Source organism: Ceratotherium simum, chromosome 2 (assembly GCF_057802395.1).
Source record: "Ceratotherium simum simum isolate JZ-2026a chromosome 2, ASM5780239v1, whole genome shotgun sequence".
NCBI classification, from domain to species: domain Eukaryota; kingdom Metazoa; phylum Chordata; class Mammalia; order Perissodactyla; family Rhinocerotidae; genus Ceratotherium; species Ceratotherium simum.
The window spans coordinates 94,457,739-94,479,526 of record NC_141901.1 but is presented as its reverse complement, the minus strand read 5'-3'; the positions used below and the strand labels follow the sequence as shown (position 1 = coordinate 94,479,526).

Sequence of the window (21,788 nt, the reverse complement as noted above, 5' to 3'; positions counted from 1 at the left end):
TATTGACTTGACTTTCTTAAGGCTTTTAGCCCAGTAGTTTCCCCGCATAGCCGACGTATGACTGAAGACAGGCAGACCCCGAGTCCAGAGACCCCACTGGTGTGTGGTGGGTGTGCATGCCAGCCTCTGTGTGTCTTCTGTGTTTCATATGCTTGTCATTGACAGCCAGAAAAGTAAATCCAAGAGGCTCTTCCACAGACATCATTGTGGGCAAACTCTAGGTAGGCAGATACCTAAGCAGCCTCCTTCAAAAACTAAAATCCTCCAAATTCAATATGTTTCTGTTATTAAGATTCTAAACACAAAGTTCTCACACAACATCTGATTTCCTTTCTTATATTCCCTCCTTTGCTCGGCATCAAGTGTTTGCTTACATTTATAAAGTTAGCACTCATTTTGCAGCACCGTAAAAAGGATAACTCTCTTATACATATTTTAAAAATATATAATGTGGGAAAATCATTCATCTTCCTGCAAGTTCTAACCTCCATTTTCGTCTTGGACATAAATAAATTCTGAATATGCAAAAAGGTGAGAGAATTTATCATAAGTTTGGTGTGTATGTGGTCACAATGAAAGCTACCCACCACCCAGCCGAGAGTCTTGAGAACATAGTTTCTGTCGCAGAGAGGAATAAAAGGATTTACCTTTCCCTGGGCGTCACATGACAACAAACGGCGATGAGCTTCAGCTTCTGCCATCAACCATAGTTCAACCGAGTGCTTTTTTTTCTTTATTTAAGAAAAAAAAAAAAACCCACAAGCCACAGTCTTGAATATAGTAACTGCTGAGGTAGAAGAAGTGTCCTGGGCTGGTGCTGTGGGAACGGGGAGGGAGGGGTCAGGTGATGAGAGCGCTTTGCCGCCTGTGTTTCCAGCTGTTTTCAACACCAGCTTGTTTTTCAGGTGCATCGTCCCCTGCTCGGCCAGGCACTCCCTTGGTTCCTTGCAGCAGCACTACCCCACCGCCGCCTCCTCCCCGGCCTCCATCTCGGCCAAAGCTGCCTCCGGGAAAGCCTGGGGTCGGAGATGTGGTATGTACGTTCCCTTCTGCCCTGGCTCGCTTAGAAACACCTGGTGAATGACTTAATACGGGCCATCTCAACTTCAGGTCTAAGCCTAGAGCACTTGTACACATGGCCCTAACCAGTGACATCCGAAAGACTGTCCCTGCAGTATGGGTGTGAATTTCAACCCTCCTCAGACAGCTATCATCTTTCAAGCCGAGGTCTGGAATGGTAGGACTAGGATTCTGGGGCCCTCCGTTCTGCTAGGGTGGGTTTAATGCAAGTTAATATAGTAATGCTCAATTATGCTTAATCCTTTTGAAAGAGAGGTGTTTCTTTTCACCACATTTATCTGGTTTTGGAAGACTCCAAGAGCGGGCAAGTCCTGATTTCTGTCCCCAGACCACAGAAAAGTTGCTGGTGGCAGGCATACTATGTGAATATAAAGGAGGGTGGTGGCCCGATGAATTTGTTCCAGAAGTTTCTTGCATTGTGTTTTAAGGCTGAGGGGTAGAAAACATTCTCTGTAAACGATTAAGAGACTTCTGGCAGAGCTCAATTTCTTTGGCACCCATGCACAGGAGTCACAAACTGGTGATGTCCATAATATTTGGTTTAGCTAGCACAGTACAGTATTTTGTATTCAAATATCTTTAAATGGGTATAAGCTCCCACATTATGCTACCTGCTTAGTCCCTGAGGGCACGTGCGTTCACAGCCCTGAAACATCACTGACCACAGGTCTCCGCTTCTCTGAATCTGATGTACCTATTGCATGCAGCACGAGGTGGTTTATAGTTCCTCTAGCTCCACCACAAGCTCCTGTATAGATATAATCAACCTTAGTGTAAAAATGGTGTCACCTCTACTCTTTTAAGAACCTGAGTTGTCATATCTCGGGCTGGAATATTCAAAATATAGAACAAAAGTGCTATGACCTGATTATCTAATTTTTCATCTCTCTCTTCTCTCTGCAGCCCAGACCTTTTAGCCCTCCCACACATTCTTCCAGCCCTCCTCCGATAGCACCTCTAGCCCGAGCCGAAAGCACATCTTCGATATCGTCCACCAATTCCTTGAGTGCAGCCACCACTCCCACAGTTGGTAAAAATTATCTCCTCTCTTTTAATCTGTGTGTGGTTTTGACTGGCTATTTTTTATGGTCTGAAACCCCAGGCCCTGGGTTTCTGGTCGAAATTGTTTTGCTGTGTGTTTTGCTATCATCTGACTCTTCTTTTAAAAGCAGCTTCTCGGCAAAGGAGGCAAAGGGCTTTCACTAAACAAATAAAAGAACATTAATCCCTCTGTATTGCAGGAATTCTCTTATGCTATTCTGTACAGAGCTATTCATAAAAGTAACGAAGAAATAGTCAAATAAATTCCTGTAATTTAGATATTTCTTATAATAAGAAGAGTCTCCTTTGAGGGGGTATGTTTATTTAAATTCCAACCATGTACCCCATCAGAAATCACAAAATTTAGAACTTTTATTTCCTCAAAGTTTTCATTTCTTCATCACTTTTGGTTGTCCTCATGTTGACAGATGGTATAAACATTGGCATTGTGGGACTTGAGCAAACTTTTTGACATTTTTTCTAGTGCTTTTCAGTGATGTCAATTTTCCCCAAGAAATGTCATTGCTGGCATTTTCAGTAAATGCCTTCATACCTCTTTCCTTATGGTTTGCTGAACGTGAAGAGTTGAGAAGGGCTGCTCAGCTGGATGGTTTTCCCAGGTTTAAAAGCCTCATTTCGCCTGGAGTGTCTTCCCTCTTCCCAGGCTGGTCTCTCTCTATACCCCTTTACCCGTCTTCCTGAGCTCCTACTGCCTCTGTCCCCTTTGCATGGTGTCTCTGACTGGGGCTTTCCCATTCCATTTTTTCCCATTGTCCTCCTTTGTTGTCTGAACTCCCCTCCAAGTCTTCTGTGTTATAAACCCACTGCCCCATCCTGCATTGCTTGGGAGAATCGTTAGCCCAAGCTAAATACATTCCTGCTGCTACTTACGGAAGACCGGCTTGCTACACAGTTGCCCATGTGACAAGTAGTTTGAACAAAGTCTGAAGCTCTTCTGGAGAAGAACTTCCTCTTTTCCTTGGGAAATAAGTTAAGGTGTGCCTCTGAGGGCCCCCAAAGAGAATTTCAACTATATCACGTGCTCTATATTTTTAATCAGACCAGCCCAAAAGAATCCTTCAAATTTGGTGAAAATATAGCCAGCTATCCAATTTTTTGTGATTCATTAACAGATATTTAACATTATTTATATAGCCAAGTCTATATTTTATCTGCATCATCAGTTGGAACAATTTGGGGCTTCCTATTTTTAGATGTCTATTAGCTCATTTCTCTCTGGGTTTTTTGTTTGTTTTTTCTGTAACAACTTTATTTTTGAACTCTCTTTAATACTCTTGATTGCTACAGCCATTTCCCCACTTCTGCTCTGTTGCTTTTGGTTTGTTTTGCTCAAGATCATTTATTCCACCCACTTCATGTGATTTTCCTGGTTGGTCAGAGAGGAAAGTGAAAAGAATAAACTGTCACTCAGAGAAAGCAGACCTCAAGTGACCTCGGATGACTCTCTAATGGATTCTTCCAACTCATTGAAATTCACAGAGGAAATTGCACACACAGAGAATTCGAACTGTGTCCATGTTTTGTACAATGTGTTTTTATGCTCCCTGCTGCAGAAATCTCAGATTCTGGCCAGTGACTGATTATTAACACATCTAGTATGCAGTCTTTCAAGATGAACCACAGAGGAGTTGAAATAAACCCACCTGTGAGGATTGTCACATGGCTTCATTGCTGAGGAGCGTTCTCATTTAATCTGTTGGGTTCTGTTATTTTTATTTAGTTTTCATCTTCCTAGCTCTCCTGTTCTTTATTTCCTGCTGCTGCAGGCCACCTGACAGCCACTTCTCTCTGAAGTAAATGCACTGTCAAGTGACTGACTACCGAGCAGCTTCTCGTATATTACTGTCTACCTCTTTTTGGAGAGGATGTGCTTTGGCTGTTCAGCACCAAGGGGCTGACTCTTCATGACCGACTTGGAATGTCAGCTTAAGGTAGTCAAATGGCTTGGGGAGGTAGAGAATTTCAGCAGCAAATTCCTGAAGTTGATGGCTCAACATTTCCCGCCCACTGCCACCGTAATTTTTGACAATTCCTATGACACTTGAGCCAAAATTGGGGCAAGTGTAGTAGAAACTGTATTTATTTATTTGTACTTGCTTATTGTAAAGTTTAATATAATTCAAGGACTAAATTTTTAACAGCAAGTCTAATCTTTCTACACAACAGTTCATATAAGAATATGGCTCTGAAAGACCTAGGGCATGAAATCTTTCTTGAGAGCTGTGATTATAAAGTAGTAAATCTGATGCCACACCTGAAAATAGGACTTTTTGTGCATTGTCACAAATAGTGAAGAGCTCCTAGGCAGCTGTACTTGACTGAATTCAAGACCCCCTCAGTTAGAAGATGCACTATTATTTATACATGACTGAGAAGCGGGGAACACTGCCAGGTGAGCTCAGATGCAATGTTTTCTTATCACATTGATTTTCAGACCCCTACCAATTTCACAGAGGTTAAAATATGAAAAAGTGAACATATTAGAATCAATGAAATACAATAAGCTCTTTTTGCACTGGAAAAAGCTCACAGGACCTTCATTATTTGATTTGGGGGAAAAATCCTATTAATGTTGTAGGAATAGAGAAAACATTTACACTTATTCTATTCTAAGAAGCAAGCTCCTAGACATTTAGAGATAGAGATAAACAGGGAGTTACTCTAATTGTAAACATCCACTTTTATTACTTGTTTCTTATTTCTATGGGTGATAGGCTTTTTTAGACGTTTGCAAAGTCTTCCTGTGGGACTCCAATGCAAAAAGACCACCATAAAGACAATTTTTTTCTTGTTAAATTCACTGTTAATTACATTCCTTCACTGTTAATTATGCATTTTCAATTGCATCATTAACATCCCAGGAATCTGTAATGAATGAAAAGTAATCATTTATGGGCACCAAAGGAAGCATCAGATGCACTTCGATGCTACATTTGGTCTAGAACTTTGAGCAAAAGTGATTTTATTCAGTACTGGAATGTTAACCATAGCATCTAAAACTTAAAATATTTCCTCCAAACCTTTGTCTCTCCAAACTGGGTGGCAATTCTGAATAGAGTAAGCTTTCTTTTAAAAATACCCTTATTAACGCCAATCATTCTGCACAAAAAGAAAGTCCTTTGGAGGTGGATATTCCTGATCCCAATTAAAAATTCCCACATTTAATTTTAGTCTTTTTTTTTCTTCTGCTATTTTTTTTGAAAAAGGCTGTCTCCAGTACTGGCTTCCCCATCCCAGATCAATTGGAGGCAATTTCCATGGTTAGTTCTTAAGGAAATTTTTTCTTCTGTACTTAATTTGAGTGTTGCCCTTATTTAAACCAAGCACAGAGCTTTCCAATGACTCATTTTTTAAGTTCTCTGATTTATTTAAGGTGTTTTCTTCTGAGCCCTTAATGTCCATAACCACCAAAAAAAAAAAAAAAAAAAAAGCATAAGCCTGCTATTCGACTCTTATGAACTATTGTTTTGCAACTTCGGCTCAAAAAACAAATTCCAATATCGGAGGCTCCTCATGTTAAGGAGACTGTAAATAGGAAGTTGGTTCTGTAAAGGAAGGAATAGCCTCCATCATTTCCCACTAGTAGGTATGAAAAGGCACTGCTATGTTCAGTTACTGCCAGTATAACAGTTTTGCTTCCTATTTTCTGGAGAGATTATGGAGCCCCAGTTCCATTCATCCTGTTCCTCTCCTAGAGAGATTATAGGAGTTGCATTAACTGTTCTAGCCACCAAGGAAGCCCCATGTATAATAAAAACTGATTTACAGGTGATATCCTAGAACCTTAAGAATTGGCAAAGAGGTAGTTTCCCTGCCTTATCCTCTACATTTAGGAGGCAAGCTAGTAGAATATTTTCCATGAAATACTGTTTACGGAATGATTTTACTACCCTCACCCATTTCCTTATCTTTCTTTAGCTACATCGTATGGAGGATTCTCCCTTACTGGTCTTTGTACAGATTTTATTCAATTTTATATTGAAGCTGTAATAATACCCTTAGGCCCTGTGGCATTGAGCACTTTTTTGTTAATTCACATAGAGTAAAACTCCAATTATCTGCATTTGTTAGTTGGTGAGAAGGGAGACCATGTGCAAAAATCTGGAACACTTGGGGTCCAGAGCAACTGCTGTGACCACTTTACAAAGGCATTTGTCCATAGCTGTATACCATAGCCAAAGATGGAATTACAATAATGCCGTTCAAAATTAACAGTCCACAACCACCAAAGACAGGTGCAAGGCAAATTGAATTTGGATATTCATGAAGTTGAAATGGGATGCTTCATTCAGGGACCTCAGATTTATACTGTTGCTTTTTTATGGTCTCGTTAAAAGCTTCCTCTTTCCCCATGGGGGGATGGTGCGTGCTGAGTGAACCTGCTAAGCTGTCAGCGCTCCATCAGGAGATTCTGTTGATGCACATATGTCTGGCCACTTGAGAATTGTGTCTAAGTGAAATACACTTGCACGAGTCAATTATTAATGATAGTGTCTTTAACGACTCCCTGAAAAGGTGGGGGCGTGATTTCTTCCATGGAGCTGACTTCAGCCAGATTCACAGATGCTAAAACTTGGCATTTTTAAAATTTTAATTTCTTCTCATAGAATCATCATGAAATAAACACATCACTTTTTTATATCCTAGTCATAATCCCAGTGTCTTAGATTTTGTTTCCTTTTTCCATTAAAATCATTCCTGTGTTTCGACCAGTAAAGTGTGCTGCTTGATTTCATTTGGGATTTGTATTTGTGCTTTTGTTTTCCATTCCTTTTTATTTCTTTGGTTCGTAGCATCAGAAGATGATGTTTTTTATGACAAACTGCCCTCGTTTGAAAGGCGCTGTGAAACGCCTGCAGGTATGGTGCGAGCCAAGCAATCTCTAGATTCTAGACTTTGAAAATCCAAGCCATTATACCATCTGAATGCTGTAAACTTCATGGACATGCTATTCCCCTCATGAGTGTCCAGTGCCTCTCAGATACACCTGTCTATTTACTGTTCATCGTGGAGCTCATGCCACTGAATTTTTTTAAGTGAACATATTAAAAGCAGCAGGTTGCATGACAGTTTCTCAGTGAAAAGGTTCAAAAAAGGTGAGATGCTATTGCTTTGTGAATTTACAAAGGAAGGAATAATTTAACTGCTCAGAATTACATGTCCAGTCACTGCTTTTTAACTTAAAAAGTAATAGAGCACCGTTAGTAACCTTGTTTTCTCTTTGGTACATAGGCAAAGGGTGTTTGTGTCTGGATGCCTAAGGTGATTCCAGGGCAGGGGATGGAAGATGTCTGACATCTTCCAGGAACTTTAAATTGATATGCAATGCTGTTGTCATTTAAAACCTAAGCTAAGTTTTCTATAACCCGTAACTCCGAGTTTATCTTTTTGAAAACGTAGAAGGGGATGACACTGAAGATGAAATGGATACAGCAATTGCTGAATGACAGTTTGCCCAAACCAGTGCAGTTAAAATATGCTGGCGCCCCTGCATGGCCAGGAAGACTTCTGCTCCACGCGCACAGTCACCAAGTGTCAAGCTCCCAACAGCACATGCCCATCTCTTTAGGCCTCCATAGCTTTGCTTTTGCTTTCTGTTTCCCAAACTACAAAAACCATAGATTGCTAGCCTTCCCTTTTTCCTGCACGCCAATAGCATGCAGTGCCTCTGCCCTCCCCTGTAGTGAGATTATGACCTGCTCTGTAACTCATACTGTGTCCTTCTCTCTCCCTCTCCCTAACCTTCCCCATCCCGCTTCAACTCCCGGCCATACAGAGAATGAACAGCCTTCCCTCGTTTGGTTTGACAGAGGAAAGTTTTATTTGACTTTTGAAGGTAAGTAGGACATAGCATACCAGATTCTAATTTATACTTCCTCACCCTTTTCCATCTTCATTCGAAATCCCAGCTCTCTTCAAAAGACCTGGTCTCACTTTCTATATAAAAATGCTATGGCTACTTAGAAAATATTAAATACTAAAGAAAATAGTACATGAATTTGGTTGGTATGGGATCTTCAATTTTTCATATTAAAAAAATTAAAGCTAATTTGCAGTTAATATTGGTTACTTAATTAACTGTGTTAAATTGAAAAAAACAACCTTTTTTGTCCAAGGAACTTAACTCTGTCAACCAGGGCTCTTTCCTAACTCTTGCAAACGCAATGCAACTAATATAAGGACATTTTTGGTTGGAATTGGCATTTAACTTTGGTTTGGATGATTACCAATGCAACATCTACTATTGTAAAATGTAAATATTTATATATATTCTTATGACAAGGAATACTGCGTGGGAGATCAGACAAATGAGGAAAAGAAAAAAGAGGAGTGTTTTAGTAAGTTCTATTTCCATCTCCTGAAATTGCAACTGGAATGACTGTAGTAAAATGGACAACTATCACTGGACTTGCCGTTTTAGAAGATTAAGGAAAATATACATAAATATAATGTCAGATGTCTAACCTCAATGTTGGATAATTTGTCATATTCTGCATTAAGGATTAGCATTCTTCTGTTTTATATTTAAATTCTAAATCATTTTAACAGGCCAGGCATTTGATAAAATGGCCTATTTAAACTCAAGGTGGGGGCAACATTAAATAATTTAACTTAATTAACGGGCCATCTTAAACATAAATTCTTATCACTTAAGCCCCTATTTTCTACAATTTTAAATAGCTAAATTTATCCTGGGATCAAAAGTTGGCCAAAAAGTATTCTACTCTAGAATCGAATCTAAATATTGAACTTGTCTTTGTGTTTCGTGACAACAAAAAAAACTTTCCTAACCTGAGTGTATATTTTAACACAACTTAAAAAATCAGAATGACTGATACAAATTTTTAAGTAGTTTGTGTGGTGTGGCTTTTTTTCTCTCAACAGTGAATTTTCCTTACAAGATGGTCTTGGGGGTGGAAGTCCTTAGCGTGGAGTAGCTTGGATGGCAGCAGACAGTATGGTCTGACTTAAAACTTTCCACATACCTGCTGTCTTGTCTTGGCTCAGGGACAGGGCAGGGGGATAGGTGGTCCTCAGGGCAGGAGGCATATTTTCCACTTGTATGGGAAGTTTTCATTGCCTCAGGTCATTAATTTTGTAATAACCAAGGTGCAAAGTCCACAAACTTATGACCTTCTGAACTTTCTCTTTGAATCAGATGGAATTAAAAAGTTCCCAGGTGTCTTTGTCCCGATCAGCACATCTCAAAGGAGAAGCTACCGTTGAATAGGTTGGTAACCCTGAAGGACAGCAAGTACCTCAGACGGGAAGGCCCTGTCTCTGCTTCAGCCGGGCCACAGCAGAGGCTGTAGTTTACCCTGTTTTAACCAGGAAATTAAGCAACACGCTACAGGCAACCCTCCAGTAATTGTCTGGGGCTCCAAAAAAGAACTGGGCAATTTTTCTGTTGTTGTAGTTTGTTTTGGCTTCAGAGTATCTATTGGCTCATTTGCTTGTGTTTTAGTTTGGGTTTCTTTAAACAGAGAGAGGCAGACGTTTTTCCGAAGATACCAATCTAAAGACAATTTTTGGTTGTTGGTTTGTTTGTTTTTGAAAAGGAAACTATCAATCAAATATACGTATTAACAAATGTGTGGAATACCATAATATGAATCACATTTTTATTTTAGTAAAATATAATATTTGTTAGTAAATTTCTGGATATCTAAAGTTGCTAATATTGCCATCCTAATTAGTAAGACCAAATTCCTTAAGCCTCTCAATTTGGACCAAGAGAAGTCACACAAGAAAGAGTTTTAGTAGAAATTGATTGGAATCTCTAGTACTGTGTTATCTTCATCTTGCACTTTGCTCAAGTCTAGGACGTATAAGCAGGTAGAAGTACATTAAAATGAACTTCAAGGGAAGACTTTGGAGAAACTAAAATGACACCTTGCCCCCTGAGCAAGAATGGCTATGTTTTAGGAATGGAGAAGGTTTGTTTTCATCATTTATGTACATTAGTCTCAGGTATTTTAGCTAGTGCAACCTGGAAAGATTTTTCTATTTTCTTCTGTGATGATAAAATGATATAGAAATGGTAACATGTTAAATTGCCTTGAGAATAGTGCCCCTACCCAAATTTTTATACTTTACAAACACTGTCATTCAACATGTTTTATTATAGCACTTCTAGCATACTCTTCTAGGGCACTCTGATTTTACCCACATTTTTTATTATTAATATTAGTTATTATTATCTACAATTCTTCATTCAGGCAATGCAAAAGAGGAAGAAAGAATCCCAGGTCAAAATATTCACCTGTTCTAAATATCTTTTAAATTATTATTTATTGGCATCTAAATAATGTCTTTATAGTGTTCAAAACCTTAGCCTGTCTTATTCACTGCTTTGTTCTTACAGGGTTTAGGCATTGTAGCTACCCAGTAAGTGTTTGAGCCACTGAGCAGCCAACCAACTAATGAACATTGGCTTATGAATTTATTTCAGGATAACATGAGATGCTTCACACTTCCAAGAGAGATAGAAAAGTGTTAGACAGTGGTTCTAACTCACAAGACTTCCAAAGCTTTTCTTAATGTTTTACTTTTAAAAACAATTTCACTGAAAATGTAACCTAAGTTGGGCTAAAAAAAAAAGTAAAGGTTACAAAAGGTAATAACTTTTTAAATTCATTCATCCAAGAGTGCATCCTAGTGAAACGATCAAGTATTCTTCTGAAATGGAAGGAAGGGAAAGATATTTCCATGACAAGTAAAACATGTGACTGTTAGATATTTGAACAATTTCCTAGAGCATTTTAACATCAAGATGTTTCCAGAAATGTGCCGTTCCTGGCCTTGATTAGCTTATTTAACTACAAAATCATCTTGTATCTGGTAATGGGAAAAAAAAACCCCGCAACCATACATTCTTGAGTGTCCTTGTTGCTGAAGACCATCTCTATGCTCATGCATCCAGCTTCTTGTACACTCATCTCTAGACTGCTCTGTTCCTGTTTATTGCTTGAACTCCCATCACTCCTTTGGAATGGCACGTCCTTAGCAACACCCTTCCCTTCATTCGAAGGCTTTCTGCTGAACTCGCCCACCTGTTTCCTTAACTGAATCCCAGCTCTCCCCAGGGACCATCACTTCTCCTGTAGCACTTTCCACGGAAAGTTCTTCAGTCTTCTGTGGGCCATATGTCATGGGAGTAGGAGGCAGTGTTTGAATTCTCCCAACTCCCTTACTGCCACTTCCAAACCACTCCCCACTGTGAGAAGCAGCCGTCTGACAATTCCATCTTCTACCCGTCCTCATTGCTGTCCACCGCTAACCTGCAGAGCATTCCTCTGCACTAGTCTATAGGCTTGGAGATGCTGGCAGCTCCTTTTCATCCTCTTCTCCACCACACTTCCTCGCTTCTTCCTGTGGCACAGATTCAATATGGGTGAGGCATCCAACACCCTGGCTCTGGGGCCTCTGACTTCTTCAACTCCAACAAACCTTCCCTCCACTCTACTCAGTAACCCACACCTCAGGCCACATCTTGGAAATGGTCCCCACTGGCAAGGGTAATTTTAGCTGTTTCATAACTAACAATTTCCCACCCTTCCTGTACACCAAGGACTGCATTAGGCAATGATTCTTTCATTCAACACTATTTATTGAGCAGTACTGTGTGCTGGCACAGTCCTGGACTCTCACCAGTAGTGGACAAACCAGGAAAAAAATCCCTGTCACCACGGAGCTCACATTCTAATGTGGAGAGTCGAAAGTAAGAAGATAAATAAGTAAAATATATAGCAGGGAGATGGTAATAAGTTCTACAGAAAAACATAAAATAGCGAAGGAGAATGGAGCGTATTGGGAATGCAATTTTAAATAGGGGACCTGAAGTAATAAAGGTAATGGATAATAATAACTAAGATCTGAGTGCTTACCACATGCAAAGTACCTTCCATCTGTTATCTCGTTTCATCTGCACAACTCACTGAGAAAGCAATCAAGATTGCTTGATTCAGGTAACGTAAGTAACTTTTGCAGGATCGCTCAGCCAGGAAGAGTAGAGCAGGCATTCAAAGCCAGGTTGGCCAGCTGGAGACCTGGGATGATGCTCTGTTCTGCAGAGGTCATCTCATTCAGTCTGAGGTAGGTGGTGCTGGTGGGCTTTCCCTAATCTCCTAACCTTCCAGCTCTCCAGTCCCCTGATTTTCCCTTGTCTTTGACCTTGCTAAGACCTCTGGTCTCATGTCTGCCCCTTTCTCACTCAGTCCACTAGCTCAGGCCAACATTCAAGTTCTTTTTTCTATCCAGGTTAGACCCCATGGAGGAGAAATATGTTTCTATGAGGACTTGAATCATATATACAATGAGAGCTACATTTTCTTCTTTGAAATTATGTTGTCTACGTGAAAAAAATGAACTCTTGGGCATTTTAAACTTCTGAGCTCCTTCAGCAGGTTATTAAATATCCGTTTAGTAATTGGTAAGGCGCAGTCATAGCCATGGACCACTCAACTTTTCTTACCCTCACATAGTAATAATATCCTGTAAAGAGCATCAGGTCAAATTTTTCACATGTGGCCGGAAGGATATTAATTCATTCATCTGAGAGTCACTAGAAAAAGGAAAATTGGAGGGAGTGACTAATTTTCTGAGAAGCAACTGTTTTGCTAAAATCACAATATTCTATAAGTGGGAAGTTATTGACTAATTGTCTGTACCCCACTGTAGGCCCTTTTCAATCAATAACGTAGTGAAGTTATTGTTATTGAGTACCAACTTTGCAGATCCACAGTGTTAAGTACAACCAGGTTGGGGAAAAAATATAAAAACATAAAAAACAGTGATACAAGACTGTCTTCATTAAAAATATTAAAAATCACCCTCCCTAGCTATTCTGAATTTTTATATGTAAACTACAGTCATGCGTTGCCTAAGGACAGGGAATAGTTCTGAGAAATGCATCGTAAGGCGGCTTCATCGTTGTGCCAACATCACAGAGCGTACTTACACAAAGCTAGATAGTACAGCCTATTACACACTAGGCTATATGTACTAATCTTATGGGACCACCGTTGCATATGTGGTCCGCCGTGGACCGAAACGTCATTATGCTGCACATGACTGTATGTTGTAAATATTAAATGTCAAATCCTTTCTATTAATAACTGAAAGTCACGGAGAGTTTTTTTAAGTAGCCTAAACCTGTTAAGAAGATTCAAGTGGAGCTGAAGCTGCAAAATATTCTACTGGGCAGATCTGCTGAGGGTTTCAGAATTCATTCTGCCTCTCCATAAGAAATTAGTTGCCTGATTCTGAAAATCTCTGAACTTGACCAAGATGCTAATCTTTCACTTGGTTTCCTGCTCTTGGAGGCAGTTGCCCTGTCTTTCTCATGTCTAGTGTGTGACCCTCACGCTAGAGATCAACTAGAAAGTCAGTAAAAGAGAAACCTCTTTCTCTATACCATTCACAACACTTCTGATACCAAATATGCGGGTTTTTTCCTCACACTAAACAATTCTGACACTAGCTGCCTGGAGTTAGTGCAGACTCCGCAGGTTAAGGGCTCAGTCCCACAAGACTACCCCCCTCCACTTCAGACACCAATCCCAAGTCCCAGGTTGTCACCTGTACTTCTGATTGACCAGCTATAAATTGAAGGTTCCCACAACCCCCTCCTTGGGTTCGATAACTTGCTAGAACAGCTCGCAGAACTCAGGAACGTGCTTTACTTTCTATTATCTATTTATTATAAAGGATACAACTCAGGAATAGCCAAGTGAAAGTGAGGCACAGGGCAAAATATGGGGGAAGGGGCATGGAGCTTCTATGATCTCTCTGGGTACCACCCTTCCAGTACCCTGATGTGTTCACCAACCTAGAAGCTCTCCAAACCCCATTGTTTAGGGCTTTTAGGAAAGCTGATTGTGTAGTCATTATTGATTTAATCACTGACCATTGGTGGCTAAGTCAGTCTCCAGACTCTCTCCTCTCCCTGGAGGTCAGAGATGGGACAGAAAGTTCCAATCCTCTAATCTCATGGTTGGTGCCTCTAGCAACCAGCCCCCATCCTCCAAGAGTCACCTCATTAGCATAAACTCAGGTATGGTTGAAAGAGGCTTATTAGGAATAACAAAAGACTTCCCTCTCACCCTTACCACTCAGGAAACTACAAGGGTTTTAGGAGCTCTGTGCCAGGAACTGGGACAAAGACATAATATATATTTCGTAATCTCGTGGTCAGCAAAGTGCTGCCTGTTTTTGCCCTGATTTCTAGGCCAATTATGGGAATGGGCTGCTAAGGAGGACATGAATGTACAGAATTCATAGCAGAATTCTATCCAGTTAAATACTGTAGGAAAGCTTAAGAGCAGGTGGTAGCTCCTATCGTGAGTCACCAAGCAAGGGGTACCTGGTTAGTGAAAAGATCATTATATTTGGAGTCAGCACGTCTGGGTGCTGCTGCTGATACCAACACTACTGATACAGTATTCCTGATGAGCCCCCTGTCTCGTGCTAATTAGCCCATATTTACAAGCTCGAGGAATCACACAGCAACTGTATGAAGTGGGCACTATTATTATTCACATTTTACGGATGAATAAACAGAGGATCTTGAGAATTTAGGCAACTTTCCCAAGATGACACAGCCAGTCAGTGGGTAGATCGGTTCAGAGGGAGTTAGTGTTAGGTTATAAAACCAATGTTCCTAACCACTATAATATTCAGATCTTGGCCATGCCACTCACTAAGCAAATGATCTTGAGAATTTAATGTCTCTGAGTCTCTGTTTTATAATCTTTAAAGTGGAAAATACAATACCCACCTGGCAGGATAATTAGGAAAATCAAATAAGAAATTTTTTGGTTTATTAATGTATTATACAATATGAAAGTTTTTTCAATTTTGTTTTGTTTTTATTTACTTAATGTTTTTAGAGCAGTTTGAGGGTCATGGTAAAATTGAGAGGGAGGTACAGAGATTTCCCGTACATCCCCTGCCCCCACACATGCACAGACTCCCTCATTATCAACATCCCCCACCAGAGTGGTAAGTTTGTTACAATTGATAAACCTACATTGACACATCAGGATCACCTAAAGTCCATAGCTGACGTTAGAGTTCACTTTTGGTGTTGTACATTCTATGGGTTTGGACAAATGTATAGTGACCTGTATCTATCATTATGGTATCATACAGAGTATCTTCACTGCCCTAAAAATCCTCTCTGTTCCTCCTATTCACCCACCCTTGCCCCTCAACCCCAGGCAACAACTGATCTTTTTACTGGTTCCATAGTTTTTCCTTTTCCCAAATGTCATATAGTTGGAATTATACAGTATGCAGCCTTGTCAGATTGGCTTCTTTCACTTAGTAATATGCATTTAATGTTCCTCCATGTCTTTTTATGGCTTAATAGCTCTGAAAGGTTTTTATTATTTGTAGTTTGAGTTTGCATTCAAACTGAATGAGGAGAATTAAGGGAAGGGACCAAGAAGGCTCTGTACCCAAGACGCATTTGTTTCTAATTTCTGGAGTTTTCCTAGTCTCTAAGGGGACCTCTGGCGTCTCTGGTAGTGACTAATCCCAGGAACTTCCTCTTGAATCGCCGTCAAACTCATTGATGATGTGTTTTCTTCTTCTTATAGCCATAACAGTCCAAAACACACAGTTGTTTCTGAATATGTCCCTCACTCAAAAGAAAATGAACGTAATTCAATAACTTTAAAATATAAAAATGTTGGACAGCCTTTGCTTTGCTCAAGATTGAAGCCTTTGACACCCCAGCAAAGGAGATGAACCCCAAGTTTAGTCACACTTGCCTGGGTGCAGAAGTAGATTATATACCAACGTTTCTATTCCTCCAGGGTTACTGCATGGAGCACTAATAAGAACCGCAAAAAGCCCTAAGCTCGGAAACGAAGTCTTGCCATATGTAGACAATTTCAAAACCGGAAGCATAAGTTAAATAGTTCCCTGGAGCAGCCGAAGGGAAGTTGGGTCAGTGCTGAATAGAATAGAAAGTTAAAGAATATGCACTCATGTCTTCCTCCATTCAGTGGTTAACAAGCATCCCATGAGCTCCTCTCTGCTCTAAGCCCCTGCGTAGGAATTACGGAGGCCAAATGATACGGCTTCTGCCTTCTAGGAATTCACAGGAAACAGAAGACATAGGCACTTCCTATAAAGGGCATACTGCAGCGAACGCCATAATAGGATTGTAAAAACTTGCTGGAAATGTATGAATACTGGATAGATTTTTAACTGGGAAGAACCTGGGATAACTTCTCGGAGGCCCAGGGACATTAAGGGACAAGGAGGAATTCAGACAGCTAAGAGTGTTCCAATTTGAGGAAATGACTTGAGCAGAGGCATTCAGGGGAGTGATATCTGAGTTGTACTCAGGGAGGTAAACACTGGGAGAGATGAGGAATGTTTTAAGAAATGACCTTGAAAGTGAGTAGAGATCATTTTCTGAAAGGCTTTAAATACTGAGAGAAGAAATTTGAATTACAATCCCTATGCAAGGTGGCATTTTGAGAATTTTTTGAGAAAGTGTTGCGATCATCTTTGATTTTTAGGATTAGAGGCCAGGATAAATTTGGGGATTTACTGAAGCAGCCCGAGAGAAGTAGTGAGGGACTGACAGTACCATTTTCATCGGGAGATTTGAGAAACACGACTGAGGTAGAACCATTTAACATCTAATAGGATGTGGAAAGGAGTGGAAGCTTCCATCCTGAGATACAAGAGAAGTATGTGGTTGTAAACCAGGAGAAAGGAGTCTCCAAGAGTACTAGGTTGGGTCAGGAAGAATGAGTGGCTTTCGCGATCTCTCACCTTTGAGGTCCTGCACACCATCTGCGTGGTGTGAGCCCAGGAGTAAACAGACTGTGGAAATTTGGGAGTCATTTGCTTAGAGATAAGGGCTGAATCCATGGAGGTGAGGGTTTAACCTTGGGGCATGCCTCATTCAGGAGCCATATTGGAAAAAGAATGCGATGTAACTTGGAACTTGCTCCATTGTATCTTTTCTTTAAATAGCCACGCAAATATCAGTGATTGAATGCATGATATTCAATGGTTATGTTTTTATGGAATATATTAAGTGCTTAGATCTTTTGTTGGTTTGTTGTCTCTCGGTTGTTCATGCTTGAGGGAATGCCTAACTGGCTGACCCAGTTGCCCTCTGAGTATGACTGCTAACCTACCAGAGAGGAAAATTGCAGACATCAAACCTAGAAGAAAAATACCAGCTTCTAGGAACTATTGTTGCAAATACAAGTCAGCATAGAGATGTTGCTCTGCCTCTTCCCCAACTGCTGCCCATCAAGGCCTTTTGTCCTCTCTCCAGTGTGTGTCGTTCTCATCTGTCGTACAATCTTTTATCTCTTCTCCTTTTTCTTCCTCTTGACACACAGACATGAACACTCAAAACTGATCATGATATGAGACTGAAGGAATTTTTAATATCTGTTGTGTACATCAAATAAAAATGTAATGTATAAACCTTAAAAATAATTGAGAAATAAATTTTGTATTTCTTTGCTTATAAATAGAAAGAAAATTGTTTTTTTATAGGACATTTCACTTTTCATTATAAGTCGTGTTCAGAAGAAGGAATTAGTTGTCCATTATGATATTGTAGAGTTTAACTTGAAATAGTCCTCATGGTAGCTCCAATATGTGTATGCCTGGACGTGCTCATAGTTAATATTCTTTAGGAGAAGTAAGGACTGTCTGCATACGTTTATATGTGTGTGTACAAAATTGATTATGATGGTTGCATAGCAAAATGCTACGGTTTTCCATGTTTACTAATTCTGCAATAGGTAGGTATCTGATAGGGAAAACAATGAACACATTTGTAGAATAAGGCCTTTATAATATTGCTATAGGAACAGATATTGTTATGGCTGCATTCATTCAATCAGCAAGTGTTTGCTGAGTCCCTGCTACATGCATGGTGCTATGAAAGGCATCGGGGTTACAGTTGTGAATAAGAAAGACATGTTTCTACCTTCATGGAGCATAGAAGCCAGACATTAAACAAGTAGTTATAATAATGTGTAGAGATGGTTATAATTCAGGAGATAGGGTGCTTTGGAGGCACCCATCAGGGAGACCTAACCTGGCCTAGAAGTTAGGGGAAGAGTCCAGAGGAAGAAATGGGAGTGACATTAAAGTCTACACAGAGTCTGCTTTGAAGAAATATAAAATGTTGCTGAGTTAGAGTTCTAATATATAATCTTATGTAATGTGTAAATGTTAACCTAAAGGTATATTGGGTATTATTCTAGATATTAGATATAGAAAAAGAGTCCCCAATTAATTTATATCCGTTTACACTCAGTACACACACACGTGCACATGCATACACACACACATGCATATGTACATACATATAGATAAATAGAGGAAAATACATGGAATATATATAGAGAGAGAGGAAAATTGTGTGTGTGTGTGCGCGTGCACGAGCATTGGCTCTGGAATTAGCCTCTGGATCTGAATCATAGCCTCAGCACAGTGGGGGACTTGAGGTAAGTTATTTAACCTCTCTAAGTCTTGGTTTCCTCCTCTGGAAATTGGAATGGTAATGGCATCTGTTTCATAGGGTTGTACTCAGGATTAAATGGTCAAGTACATGTGAGGTCAGTGCGTGCTAAGCACTCAATAACGATTAGCTCTCACCTCTATTGTCCGACTTCACGTATCCCGTGCTTGTAACATGGCTGTGTTTTGTCTAGTTACTGCCTGCTTTGGAGGAGTTTGAGGTGTAGCATTCTCTTCTTCCCATAAAATATCTGGCAACTTGATCTGCCATGAGTTGCTACATGGCCTCCCTCCTTGTCAGCAGGGACAATGAGCAAACTTTTCTCTGCTGCTTATGGAGCAGGAGAATGATTTGGAAGCAGAACGCCTCCTCCCCGCTGTACAGCCCCCGCCTCTACCAGAGCCTATCATTAAAGCTGACTTCTTGGGACTAATGATCCGCCTGGTGATGTACTCCCCGGGGTGCTGTGTTAATGCTGATGGGAGATGTTGGAAGAAAATCTGTTACCATCTCTTTTATTAAAGGATTTGTAAATCATGGCATTTCAGCAGATTAGACAAGTAATTTCAAACTTCCTGAGAAAAGACTGGAGAGGCCAAGAATCACCAGGGGGAGTTGCTTTACCTTTGTGTGGCTGTGAGCCTTCGTCATGCAATAGCTTTTCATTATGTGTCTTGTAAGAAGAGCTGTTGCAGTTCGAGGCTGCCCATCCTATTGTGCTCTTGACTCTGACTTCCCCAGACAGAAAGGAGAACCTCTGACTGCCCGCTTCCGAGAGGAGAGTTGACATAATGAATGAAGAAGTGATTCAAAGAGGTGATGTCAAGACTTGGCAGAACCTTCCATTTCTAAGCCCTTTTATGTGTGTGGAATGAATATATTTAATCAATATCACATATACCCCTAACAGATCTTAGTCAGTCACTTGTGAAAGGCTTTTGTATACTATAAAGTAGATGCTATACAAATGTAATCATTGCCTAAAATAATAATTAACATTAATGAATATTTAATATGTGCTAAGAATTTTACATTCATTGCTTCATTTATTAAATCAAAGATTGATTTGGGGTCATCAAGATATGGCATTTAAGCTAAGGCATTAAGATAAGTCATTGCCCTTAAGAGTTAACCCTTTTGTGTCTTCAACTCTTTTGCATCATGCGTGCGGTAAGCATTTCTGCCAGGGCACGGACTTTCCGCAGACAGGAGTTTTCAGGAACTTGTTCCTCTTCTGCTGGCTCTGCTGTACTAAGTCACCAGGACATGAGTAAATATGGCCTTGGAGCCTCTTTCCTGCTGGCACACATTCACACAGACAGTGTGTGCTCTTTACAATTGTGTTTCTTGGTCTTGTATTCAGAGTAATTACAGCATGGCTTCCCCTAAGATCTGATTTAGAGACTTGAAATATGCCTTTGAGAAAACACAAAAGGTTATTCTGGAGAAGTGTCACAAAGGAGTAAGGGTGATGTTAATTTTTCAAGGATGTTTTGGTGACTTTCAAGAGTTGCAATTGTCATTGTAAAGGGTGAGTCCAGGAAGAGGAAGAATGAGTTACTCAATGTCGATTACTCCTTTTCTCCGATTTTGTCTTTTTTGGACTCTGCTCACAGCCCATTCCTCATGAAACTGGCGGCTCAAATAGCAGGCTTTCAGGCAGCCAGACTACGACAGACAGCGTTCGTTACGCCTCTCCATTCATCAGTATCAGCCCCCTAGAGGAATAACTTTCAGTAGTGTTCAAAATTACCAACATCCACTTTTTAACTGTAAGAACAGGAACCATTCAGGAAATAAATAAAGGAGAAATGTGGAAAACTCAGTGTTATTTAAAATCCCAATATAACTCCCAGTTTCTATTTATAGTATTTTTGCCACAATATCAAAGTAATGCATGCTCATTATAGAAAATTTAGGAAAACAGAAAAGTAGAAAGAAGATGAAATAATCTATAATGTAATAACTGTAGTTAACCACTGTTATCATTTTCTTGCATTTCTTTTTGGAGATTTTTCATGTGTATGTGACCGTGTGTGTGTGTTTGTGTGCGTAGTTTATATTTTCATACAGTATATAATTATGTATCCTTTTATTTTAACATATGATAATGTCCCCCATGCCATTAAAATGTATTTGAAAATAGCTTATAGTTTGCTTCATTCTGATCATGAAATTGACTTAAGCACATTACTTTTAAAAATTCAAACAGTACGGTAAAGTACAGGTAAAAGAGTAAATACACAGAAAGAAGGAAATCCTGCCATTTGCAACGACATAGATGAACCTTGAGGGCATCATGCTAAGTGAAATAAGCTAGACAGAGAAAGACAAATACTGCCTGGTACCACTTACATGTGGAATCTTAAAAAAAAAAACACAAAAAAGCAAAAACAAGTCAAACTCCTAGAAACAAAGAGTATCAAAGTGGTTGCCAGGGTCTGGGGGGTGGGGGAAATAGAAGGAGGTTGGTAAAAGGCACAAACTTTCAGCTCTAAGACGAGTAGGGTCTGAGGATCTGATGTATAACATGGTGACTATCACTGATGACACCATATCCTACAACAGGAATTTACTATGATAGTAGAACTTAAATGCTCTCACCAAAAAAACAGGAAAAGAAAAATATATGTGGTGATGGATGTGTTAATTCACTAGATGGGAGGAATCCTTTCACAATGTATATATATATCAAATCATCCAGATGTACACTGTAAATATCTTACAGTTTTGTTTCTCAATTATACCTCAGTAAAACTGAAGGGAAAGAAAGATCCTGGAACTAAAAAAAAAAGAGAGAGTAAATACAACCCTGAAATCACACTGTTGAGAGGTTAGTAGAGAAAACATTTTTAACATTTGGTGAAAAATCTTGAAGAAAATTCTCTCTGTATATATTTACACACACACATACACACACACACTTGTGTGTCTGCTGCATTTACTTGATTCCAAGAAGCCATCCATTGGGATATGCTCCATTGGTTTAATAACGACTTTTCAGATGCAAAATAAACTTCATTGAATATAGAAAAGCATTTTTACCTAACCGACAACAACAGGCAAAATGCAAGCCACTATCTTCAGTATAATCATCGGAAATTGAGTCTAAACCTATTTCATATTCAGAATTAAA

The 21,788-nt window shown here is 39.7% G+C and overlaps 1 protein-coding gene across 1 annotated transcript in view; it reads left to right on the top strand.

Annotated features, from left to right (window-relative positions):
• SGIP1 (SH3GL interacting endocytic adaptor 1) overlaps positions 1-21,788 on the top strand; it is a 199,492-nt gene that overhangs the window by 141,167 nt on the left and 36,537 nt on the right. Inside the window, exons 15-18 of the mRNA XM_087449314.1 lie at positions 906-1,033; positions 1,984-2,110; positions 6,936-7,001; positions 7,919-7,978. Coding sequence (XP_087305440.1) covers positions 906-1,033; positions 1,984-2,110; positions 6,936-7,001; positions 7,919-7,978 — 381 coding nt within the window. The remainder of the gene's footprint in view (positions 1-905; positions 1,034-1,983; positions 2,111-6,935; positions 7,002-7,918; positions 7,979-21,788) is intronic.